At 44.2% G+C, this 11,961-nt stretch overlaps 1 protein-coding gene across 1 annotated transcript; it reads right to left on the reverse strand.

The window, feature by feature from the left end:
- Positions 1 to 2,787: 2,787 nt before the first annotated feature.
- LOC117042456 (zinc finger protein 391-like) lies at positions 2,788 to 11,601 on the reverse strand. Its single transcript, XM_033142002.1, has 5 exons — positions 11,461 to 11,601; positions 10,644 to 10,759; positions 9,160 to 9,276; positions 7,053 to 7,597; positions 2,788 to 2,856 (listed from the first exon to the last, which is right to left on the reverse strand). Exons 2-5 carry the CDS (start codon positions 10,675 to 10,677, stop codon positions 2,788 to 2,790), a joined length of 765 nt encoding a protein of 254 aa, XP_032997893.1. The 5' UTR covers positions 10,678 to 10,759; positions 11,461 to 11,601.
- Between the last annotated feature and the right edge of the window lie 360 nt (positions 11,602 to 11,961).

Below are 11,961 nucleotides of genomic sequence, written 5' to 3' on the forward strand. Positions count from 1 at the left end.
CCCCCAGCAACTGTTCCTGCCCCACCCCCCTCACCGGCATTCACATGTTGCAGGGGTTAGTTTAAGCTCTGGTTTGCTAGAAAGACTCTATTGCTGTGTCATAATATGATGCAAAACTGAATTACTGTGTTGTGAAATGATGCATGTCTAAAACATGAAAAGTTTGGGAAGCTCTGCTGCATGCAGTATACGGTTGGGGGGCAGAGAAGGGGGACAGTAGACTTTCATTCCTTTACATAGTGGATGTGCAAGGTTTTTGTTTCAGCATCACGTGGGTAGTTTATTTTTCTATTCATTTATCAGTTTTCTTTGGCAGTGAGAAATGTTTGATCGAAAAATCGCCGTTTTGTTTTTTTACATATTTGTAAAAAAAAAAAATCTCAAAAATTTTGGGGTTTGTTTTTTTTAAAAGGTAAACTTTTGGGGAGTTGTGTTTTTTACTTTTGGGATGCCTAAGATTGGGGCCCCCAGCATATGCCTTCCATTGAGAGCAGTGAGTCTTTGGGGTTTGGGGAGGGTTGTTGGGTCAATTTAGCCATATCAAACTCTTTCCTTTTTTCAAAAAGGGATTGTAATATTATCTGAGTTTTCTTATTGTCCAGACTTTTCAATTAAAAATATGCCCTTCCTCCCCGATGCAACAGGCAAACTTATTCGTGCAATGGGAAAATTCAAAATGGCTTATTTCTCCCGCCGCCCTTTCCTGCCTCGCCCCCCCCTAAACCGGCATTCACGTGTTTCAGGGTTCAGACGGTGCCCTCTCACCCATGTAGAGCTTCCGAAGGGCGCCTCGGCCAGCAAAGACTCCTTCCTGCTCGGACCTTCAGCCTCCCCTGCAAAACCTCTTTGCACCCCAGAGATGGCGATGGCCGGACGCCTCCTGCAAAAAACCCCACACAAATGGGGGCTGGCCCTAGGAAACAGGCAGCCTGGGATGTCCTAGTCTTTGGCTTCCTCCCTTTTCCCAGGCCCAAAGGATTCTGGGATTTGTAGTCTGCTCCTCTCTGAGTGGGAAAAATGTTCCTTTGGGCTCTGGGGAAGGGTGTTCATTTAATTTTATTTTTCCTTTCTTCCAATTGAAGTGCAGTGTGTTTGAGGAAACCCAAATGATTGTTTACAAAGCTATTGTACTACCAACCTTACTGTATGCTTGTGAAACATGGACCACTTATAAAAGCCATCTCCGACACCTTGAAGGATTCCATCAATGGTGTCTTCAATTCTTTTTACACATCACTTGGGAAGACAGGCGAACTAGTGCCAGTGTACTGGAAGAAGAAAGATTACCAGTGTCGAAGCAATGATTCTTCAACATCAACTTCGTTGGACTGGTCACATTGTGTGGATGCTTGATTATCGTCTTCCAAAGCAACTACTCTATTTCCAACTTCAAAATGCTGGTAGTAGCACCTTAGAGACCAACTAAGTTTGTTATTGGTATGAGCTTTCGTGTGCATGCACACTTCTTGGCTACCTACCTGTAATACTGGTGGTCAACAAGAGGTTTAAAGACTCTCTCAAGGCAAATCTGAAAAAAGTAGTATAAACACCGATAACTGGGAAACACCGGCCTGCGAGCGCTCCAGTTGGAGAAGAGCCTTTACCAAAGGTGTCATGGGCTTTGAAGACACTCGAACTCAGGACGCAAGGGAGAAATGAGCTAAGAGGTGGTGCTGGTTACGAGGGATCACCAAAGAAAGAAGACACCTCTCTGTGCCGCCTAACACGTTGCAGCGGTGCCCGGCAAAAAGAATGAGAAGATGCAGCAAACATGCACGTCAAAAATGGTTGGATTCTAGAGTTGGAAGGACCCCAAGGGTCATCCAGTCCAACCCCCGGCAACACAGGACTTTTTTTTTTAATGCTTTATTGTCGTTATAAATATCCATCATTTTACAATCATTTACATAGCTTAACATATTTTACATATTTTCCATTTCATATGTTCTATTTTCAAATGCTAATAAAGTATTCAGATACATAGTTGTGTGTCTCATTTCCCCCCCTCATATATAATTTGTATGAAACTATTTAATTCCATATTTCTACTTCAACGACATCATACTAATACTATAAACAATATATAAACAGTATAATGAGAGAAAAACAGCTAAATAAATAAATAAATTTATAAACCTCGGTTATTTACATAAATCTACACATAACCCCAAACCTAAATTTAATACTTACATCACTAACAAATACATAGACTTCCTATCTTTCCTGATGTGTGTTCCTTTTCTGCTTGTGAAAGTACTTAACATTTTTTTTTAATCCTTTATATATATCCAAAACCTTCTACATTACCAAATACAGCTCTGAACCTTAAAGAAAATGACACAGGACTCTTTTGCCTCACGTGGAGCTCGAACTCATGACCCCAAGATCATGCCCCGCGGAGCTACCCCCCCATCTAAACAAAAAATACTGATCAGGGAGCGACCAGTGGCCATTGGCAGCTTCTCAAGCTGACCCACCTCACAGGGTTGTTGTGATGGTAGCTATGAAAGCGGAGAGCACCAGAGGCCACTATGAGCCCCATGGAGAAAAGGCGGGAGATGAAAAACGCAGAAATGCAGGTGGAAAGCCCTTTGAAGCATGTGGTGGGGTCTTGCCTTCTAAGGCTCACCCAACACAATTTTAACAGTTGGGATAAAAATAGAGTATTTTGGCCGCTGGCCGCTGCAGCTGGCCAAACGCTGCTTTCTCTACAATCCCCTCTCAGTTCACAAGAGAGCAGGAGGCAAAATAGTTCAGGGTGAGGGGGGAGATGGCGGCCGGCCTCGCTCACTTCCAGGTGAAGCGAAGAATTATTTGGGAGTGGAAATTCAGATAACTGAGGATGGAGGTACCATACTAAGTGAGAGAGACAAAAGAGCCCAGTTGCTTGAGAAGTACAATATGCAAGATTGCAAAGGAGTCCGAACCCCAATGGAAGTAAATTTTCTGAAGGCCGAGGAGAAATGTACAAAGCAAAGAGATTCTGAATTGTATCATTCTGTAATTGGGGGGGTTTGATGTACATTTCTCAATGGAGTAGACGGGTATCAGTTGTACTCTTGGGATATTGAGTATGCTTGTCAGTAGTAGTCCGAATGAAGTGGCTTGGAAAGGGCTAAAAAATGTTCTCAGGTACATACGAGGGACATGTGGTTGTCTTAAGTTGTCCTCAGGATCAGAAGAACTAAAGTTCTACTGCATGGTATTTTCGGATGGGTCACAAGCTGCGACTTCCAAGCAAAACATGCATTGCGCACTATGCACCAGACTTGCTTGTCCAATCTCTGCTGGAAGAGTGTTCCTCAGCATGGGACCAGTGATGCTAAATGCCAAACTTCTAGCTGAGGCCGACTATGCCTCTGTAACATGAGGGACAACTAACAGCATTCCTCTGGATGAGCTGGGATTCAGGTGGTCCTTAAGTGTCCCTGGGACTCAAGTAGATCAAAACGAGAACCAAGAAATGTCTGACTAACTGCTGCTGCTACTGCTGTTGTTTATTATATCTTAAATTATTAAAGGAGATTGATCTCCAACATAATATCACGATGGGCAGTGGTACCTGCTCACCGATAAATCTTGGCTTAACACCATCACTGAAACGACCATCTTACTTAACTACTCTATCCGTTGCGACATACAGGTATGCATTCATAAAGGCCAGATTCAATGCTTTCCCGTCAAACGTCATGGGTAACAGACTCTCCAACGGCTAGATTTCACTTCTATGCAACTGTGATAGTGGTTCTATAGAATCCTTGAATCATATAATCTTTTGTTGTCCATTACATCTGGCTGCTCGGACCAGGTTTCTGTCTCCATTTTTATTGCAAACTGCGGGTGAAACTAAGGAAGCCCAATTAATATACTTACTGAACGATGAAGAGTCGAGCAGATCCCTTATGGTCGCTAGATTTCTGATTAATGTTTTATTTCAAAAGAAGAGAAATGGATCACTTTATGATTTTGATAGCTCAGCTAAACCAAATAACCATTAATGGGAACCAAACTTAGCTGTAAAATTATATTTTATTTGATAGAGTCTAAATTAAGTTTTAGATGGACGAATGAATTTTATTGAATACAACTGTCTTATCCAACTGGAAATTTTGTATATATATAGAGGCTGTTTTAAATTGGAAAACTGTTTAAATTGTATCGGTTCAAATGTTACATGATGTATTGTTGTTATTGTTGTTTTGATATGGACCAATGGCCGTAATAAAATTACTATACTATATCTTAAATTATGCTTAGTAGATGTGAAAAAGCAATAAAATGTTTTATTTATGGGTTTAAAAAACAAAAGCCCTTTAAAGCACGCGGTGGTGTCATGTCTTCTGGCTAAGGCTCACCCAACACATTTTTAACAGTTGGGATCGAAACGGAGTATTTTGGCTGCTGCAGCTGGCCAAACGCTGCTCTCTGAAATTCCCCCTCAGTTCGCAAGAGAGCAGGAAGCAAACAGTTCAGGGCAAGAGGGAGATGGCGGGCAGCCTCGCTCACTTCCAGTGTGAAACTGGATATAAACAACTATGTGACTTTTAGAAGACATCTGAAGGCAGCCCTGTTTAGGGAAGCTTTTAATATTGGATGTTTAATTGTGTTTTTAATATTCTGTTGGGATCCACCCAGAGTGGCTGGGGAGATGCGGCCAGATGGGTGGGGGGATAAATAAATAGTGTGATACCTCAGGTTATGAACTGAATTCGTTCTGGAGGTCCGTTCTTAACCCAAAACCGTTCTTAACCCGAGTCACGCTTTTGCTAATGGGGGCCTCCTGCTGCCGCTCCCACAATTTCCATTCTCATCCTGGGTCAAAGTTTGTAACCCGAGGTACTACTTCCGGGTTAGTGGAGTTTGTAACCCTAAGTGTTTGTAACACGAAGTGTTTCTAACCCGAGGTATCATAATAGTACTACTACTACTAGAATTGTAAGAATTGCAGAAAGGGTAATTGGTGTTAGCTTGCCTTCAATAGAGACAATTTATGCTACCCGAGTTAGGAAGAGAGCAGAGAGAATTGTAGCAGATCCTTTACATCCTGGTCATCATCTGCTTGATTTACTTCCATCTGGACGTCGCTACAGGACTTCATATACAAAATCGGCCAGGCACAAGAATAGTTTTTTCCCCTTGTGCCATTAAATTGTTAAATTCATAGTTGTATAGCTTAAGGGGAGGTAAAATATGGGTGGGGTTTCTTTGCTTCTTTGTATTGTGAGAGGAACAGTGTCTGTATGTTTACATTGCAATGTAGCCGAAACAAATTCCAAGTATGTTGGAAAATGTACTTGGCCAATAATAAATTATTCCTATTCCTATTCCTACTACTACTACTAGTAGTAGTAGTAGTAATAGCAGCCAAAATTGAGGTTGTCCCAAGGAGGATTGGGCACTTTTCAGAACAGAGATCTTATTTCTTTATTTATTTCCTGAAAGCTGTCAACAGCTGGACTGTTCAAAAATCCCGAACCAACCTCAAAGCAGAATCGTAAAAATATCAGTAAAAGCAACTCTACAGAACATTCAGCAGATATAACCAACAACAAACTGAAAGCAAATTGAGACATGCATCACTAGCTGCACTGGAGCAACAGCAAAGCCCTTTGGTGTTCTGCACGGAACGGCAATTCTCCATTGACTCTTGAAGCATATAAGATTACAGAGCTATATGGGTTTTGTATCCTAGTATTATCTATAAGTAACACAATGAGCAAAATGGAAAATGTACATTTACTTTATGATGATTTGAAATTCGAACTTCAACGTACTTAACATGTTAGTAGTCTTACTCATTAGTTTTTTCTTCCCTTCTTCTTACTTATCTTTCATAAAGTGAGATTGCTGCAGGCTGAAATGGTTGCCAGTGTTTTTCTGAATTGGGAGTGTTTCGTATGCACTACTTTGATTTTCAATAAATAAAATTTTTTAAAGGGCGGAGGAAGTATGATTTGTCACCAGGGTGGAGGAAGTATCTGAACATTCCCTGCACTCCCAACATTTATGTGCTCTTTATTCCAAATGGAGTCTTTGAAGGTATCCACTCTGTGAAAAACATTTCCCACGCTCTACACATTGGGAAGCTCTCCTCCTGTGTGGACTTTCTGGTGTCTGTGAAGATGTGATGACTGAGAAAAACATTTCCCACACTTCAAGCACTTGTAAGGTTTCTCTCCTGTATGGATCCTTTGATGCACATTAAGCTCTGAATTACTAGGAAAGTATTTCTCACACTCCAAGCATTTATAGGGTTTCTCTCCTGTGTGGATTCTCTGATGGATCACAAGGGTGTATTTCCTTGAAAAAGATTTCCCACACTCCAAGCATTCGTGGGGTTTCTCTCCAGTATGTATTCTCTGGTGTCCCTTAAGGCTTTGTGCTAAAGTAAATGACATTCCACAGACTAAACATTTATAGGGCTTCTCTCCTGTGTGGACTCTCCTATGAATAATAAGGTGTGATGAAGTGGAAAAACATTTCCCACATTCTCCACAAGCATATGGCCTCACTCCTGTGTGGATTCTCTGGTGTACATGAAGGTGTGATTTGTTGGCAAAACATTTTTCACACTCCATGCATTTGTAGGGTTTCTCCCCAGTGTGGATTCTCTGGTGGGTTGCAAGTTGTGAGGGCACAATAAAACTTTTCCTACATCCCGCACATTTATGGCGCCTCTCTCTGGTGTCAACAGTTTGATGCCTCAGAAGCTGATCTTTCAAATAAAAACATTTCCCACAATCCGTACACTCATACGGTTTCTTTCCTGTGTGGATTCCCTGGTGTCGCTTCAGATTTTTTTTTGAGGGGAAACATTTTCCACACTCCAGACACTTATGGGGCCTTTCTCCTGTGTGGGTTCTCTGATGGTTAACATGGCTGGAATGATGAGCAAACTTTTTTCCACATTCAAAGCATTTATACCGTTTCTCCCCCGTGTGAACCAACCGATGGTTCCAAAGCTGTGAGTTTTGAGGAAAACATTTCCCACACTCCCTGCATTCATAGGGCTTCGCTCCTGTGTGGAGCCTCTGATGGTTCAGAAGACCTACCTTTTGAGCAAATGATTTTCCACACTCCGGGCACTTATAGGGCTTTTCTCCGGTGTGGGTTCGCTGATGGGTAACAAGTTGTGACCTAAAAGAAAAACATAACCCACACACTCTGCATTCGTGGGGCTTCTCTCCTGTGTGGATTTTATTGTGTCCATTAAGCTGTGATCTCTTGGGGAACCTGTTCCTACTCTCGCCATATTTACGGGGTTTCTCTCCTCTGTGGCCTCTTTCATGTTTCACAAAATCTGAGAGTTGGGAGAAACCTTCCCCACACTCCAAGCAGCGATATGAGTTATCTCCTCCTGCATGGATGTTCCTTTGGATCAGAACAATGGGCTGATGAGCAAGAACCTTCCTGTACTCCGAAGACTTGGAGGTTCCTGGATGGTTTGCAAGCTCCAAACTCTGACCCAAACATTCCCCGCACTCAGAGCTTTCCTGGATCTTCTCCCTTGTGTGGATTCTCTGGTGTATAGCAAGAGCCAATCTTAAGGCAAAGCATCGGCCACACTCTGGGCAGAAGTGTTTCCTCCTCGAGTTTCCTGCTGAGAGAATGAACAAAGCGAAAGCAGGGTTTGAAGATGGCAGAAAAGTAGCCTAAGGTTACCAGACGTCCCCGTTTCCCAGGGACAGTCCCCGGATTTACAAATCAGTCCCCTGACAAAATCTATCTATTTAGTAGGAAGTTGAAAAGTGTACCCGGATTCATTGAAAAAAATCTGGTAACCTTAAAGTAGCCTCAAAATCCAAACTGAGATGGTTGGACCAGATGATGTGTGAGAGACGGAGGTTGTACCACTTTTCTCCCCTCACCCACCCGCATAAGGTATAATAACCAGTGGAAGAGCTATTTTTATTTATCTTTTTGATGAGAGGGTGCTGAGCAAACTGTTCTTCCACCAACACAAGGGTGGACCTCATACCCTCATAGGCTCTCTAGCCCCCCTTTCCCCCCCAAAAAAACAACAACAACAAACTTATATTCCTCCCATATGACTGGGCTTGCAACATATAAAACACAATAAAACATGGAACATTTTTTAATAAAAAAACAAGATATCCTATATCAGCATGAAACCAACCGATAAATCAATAATAAAAACAATAATAAACAGTTTACATTTATACCCAAATAAAAATAACTTCAAACCCCAACTAAAGATTTAACCAACACCAACCTGACAGAAATGAAACAGAAGAACCAATATTAGAGCAGCTTCAAACATTTTAACCAGTTGCCCCCCCCCACTGCCCCCTTGGTCCTAAGGCAGCAAAGGTTGCTACCTCCGTCTCCCTTGAAAACGACACAGAGCTGGAGGAGGGAGCTGGAAGAGGGGCACTCTTCCCCACTTCTTTCAGCTCTAGGTCCTTTCCGAGGCTCAAGAGAAATTCTCCTTGTTCAGACTTCGGCCCAAATCCCTTAGAACAAGGATGCTTATGTTGTTGTCTCAGTTCCTCCTCTCAGTCCAGGGAGAAATGACCAGAATGGGTGGTGCTCACAGAACATGCTTTAAAGAAAAAAAACAAAAACAAAACCCAAATGTGCCCATGGAGCTAGAAAGCTTGGCAATCACCGTCCTCGCATTTGCCTGTTTGCTCTCATTCCCAACTTTCTTCTCCCCCTCCTCTATCCTCCTAAATTCTGAGCCTGAGGGACTCAGCACAGGGCTGAGTTAGAGCAGGAACAGCAAAGACGGTAGAGGGAGGACAGGGCAGAGGTGTAAAAGGAAAAGCGAGGTTTCTCTCCCTCTCACATCGTGCAAAAATGCAGGGGCCCCCATGAAGATGAACCTTGGGAAATTCAGGACGGACCAAAGCATGCGCAGTGCATAGATATATGTTGGCCAGGCTTGCCGAGAGGAGGGTCCAGTGGGTATTGGGATTCTGAGAAGATTGAGATTCTGAGTTTTCATGTTCTTAAAAATAGTAGGAGGAAGGAGGGGTGAGGAAGATCAGTGGCCAGGTCCGTGGGAGAAGGAGCTTTAAAACAACAGGATCCTTACCATCCCTAGGAATGAAGTAACAGAGAACATTTTTCTTGTCAATTCTCATCAAGGGAGGAGAAACTCTGAATGGGCTCGGCATCCCACCCAAGCTGCCTCACCTGAGCTGGTGTCCGAAATGGCAGCCCCTGTTCCGTCTGCGATCTGACACTGTGGCGGCCTGGGCTCTTCCGCTTGCTCTGCGCTGTTGTCAAGGCTAGTCTTGGGAAGTGGCAGTGCTACGTGGGAAAGAAGTGAGAAGAATGAAGAAGAGGAGGAGTAAAAAGAAGAAGCAAGGAGAAGGAAGCCTTCGGCCTCATGGCCCAAAGCATCTTAACGGCTGCTCATCAAAACCTCCCTCAAACATTTCAGGGGAAGGAGAACCCATAACTGAACTGTACCTTGGACTAGGGGGCTGTGTGTTTGTGGGGGGGGGGGCAAGGTGGTCCTACGCTCTGTGGCGGAAGGAGGAGGGAGGACGGCTGAAGAAGTTGGCAGGGTGGGGGGTCGGGGCTGCACTGCCAGGACCCCAGGAAGGGGACTTGGTTGGCGCTTCCAGACTGTTGCTGTTATGCTGGTGGGAGTCCCTCACATGCCAGCAAACTCATTTTGCACAGCTAATGTGCAGCGCATTGGTTAAAGTGCCAGACTAGAACCTGGGAGACCAGGGTTCAAATCCTCCCTCAGCCATGAAACTCATCAGGAAATACTGGTCCAGTCATTCCCTCTCAGGGCTAGTCTACCTCACAGAGCTGTTTATTATTAATTAATTAGTATTATTGTTATTATTATTATTATTACTATTCCCTGCCCAGCCAACGTTTTTCAGTTTGCAAAGAATCCTACCTTACAGGCACACAACAGTTGGAGTTCTCCAAACCTATGCTAGATTACTAATAAGAATACTTTATTATTTGTACCCCACCCATCTGAATGGGTTGCCCCAGCCTAGGCATCCCCAAACTGCGGCCCGCCAGATGTTTTGGCCTACAACTCCCATGATCCCTGGCTAACAGGACCAGTGGTCAGGGATGATGGGAATTGTAGTCCCAAAACATCTGGAGGGCCAAAGGTTGGGGATGCCTGCCCCAGTCACTCTGGGTAGCTTCTAGCACATATAAAAACATAATAAAACGTCCAACATTAAAAACTTCCTTATACAGGGCTTCCTTCAAATGCTTTCTAAAGCTTATATAGTTATTTATTTCCTTGACATCTGCTAGGAGGGTGTTCCACAGGGTGGGCACTACTGATGAGAAGGCCCTCTGTGTGGTTCCCTGTAACCTCACTTCTTGCAGTAAGGGAACCGCCAGAAGGCCCTCAGAGTTGGACCTCTGTGTTCAGGGTGAGCGATGGGGGTGGAGATGCTCCTTCAGGTATACAAGGCCATTTAGGGCTTGTTGTGGGGATTAAATGGGGGGGGGGTGAGACCCGTGTGCTCCACCTTGAGCTCCTTGGAGGGGGGAAAGGTGAGATTAAAATGCAAGGCATTGAGAATAACAAACCTGTTCCCCACCTACCCCTACCCCCCCCAAAAGAAGAGTGACAATAAAATGTCCTGGAAGGACTTCTTCAGACTCCTGCAGCGAGGAAGGAAGCTCCTTACCCAGTGAGGCCACGTTCCCCTCATTCTCCAGCATGGCCTCCCTTGTTCTTCGGCCAACGTCCAGCTGGGAGGGCCCTTTCGACCCTGGAGAAATAGTCCTCAAAGGTTGGTGGTCTCTGGAACGACAAATGCACTCAGCAAAAACTGCCTTTGGTGGCAAGTGCAATCTCGGTCTTCCCCATAGATCAGGCATGGCCAAACTTGGCCCTCCAGATATTTTGGGAATACAATTCCCATCATCCCTGACCACTGGTCCTGTTAGCTATGGATGATAGGAGTTGTAGCCCCAAAACATCTGGAGGGCCAAGTTTGGCTATGCCTGCCATAGATGCTTGCAACTTCATTCTTTTTGCGGCTTTTTTGTTTGTTTGTTTTTATTCAAGATTTTCTTGGGTTACCAAAAAACTGTCTCCTTTTTCAGATTGTAAAAGTCCTTTTTTCAGATCACTTATAGTCAATGTGAGACTTTAATGCTGTATACCGGAGCTTTCCAAACTCTGTGTCGTGACACGTTAGTATACAGCATTGATGCATCTTTATCATCTACTATTACTATGTTTCATATTGCTATTTACCTCTGGTAATATTCCATTTTACAAAATTTTACATTTTACCATTTCATTTCAAAGAGGATTGAGTGAGTTTTCTTATTCTGCTCTCGAGAATCTCCCCACCCTCCTCTTTCACCCCATGCAGCGTGCAAACTTATTCGAGCAATGGGAAAAGCCAAAATGGCCCGTCTTTCCCGCCGCCCTTTCCTGCCCCACCCCCCTCCCCGGCATTCACGTGTTGCAGGGTTCAGACGGTGCCCTCTCACCCGTGTACAGCTTCCGAAAGGCGCCTCTGCAAGCAGACTCCTTCCTGCTCGCACCTTCAGCCTCCCCTGCAAAGCATCTTTGCACCAGAGATCGCGATGGCCGGACGCCTCCTGCAAAAGACCTACAAAAAAGGGGACAGGCCAGAGGAAACAGGCAGCCTGGGATGTCCACCTAGTGGTCCTTCGCTTCTTCCCTTTTCCCAGACCCAAAGGATTCTGGGAGGTGTAGTCTTTTCCTCCCTGGGAAGAAAAAATATGCATTTGGACTCTGGGAAAGGCTGCTCATGCCCCTTCCTTTCTATTTACTCGCTTACAATCCAACATCGCTTGAGCTCTGCGAGTGCAGCTTTCTTCCGATTCTGAGGAAAGCAAAATGCTTGTTTACAGAGCTACTACCAACCTTACTGTACGCTTGGGATGTCCTAGGCTTCGTCCCTTTTCCCAGACCCAAAGGATTCTGGGATTTGTAGTCTGTTCCTCTCTGAGGGGGGAAAAGTGACT

The sequence above is a fragment of the Lacerta agilis genome, chromosome 2, assembly GCF_009819535.1.
Source record: "Lacerta agilis isolate rLacAgi1 chromosome 2, rLacAgi1.pri, whole genome shotgun sequence".
NCBI classification, from domain to species: domain Eukaryota; kingdom Metazoa; phylum Chordata; class Lepidosauria; order Squamata; family Lacertidae; genus Lacerta; species Lacerta agilis.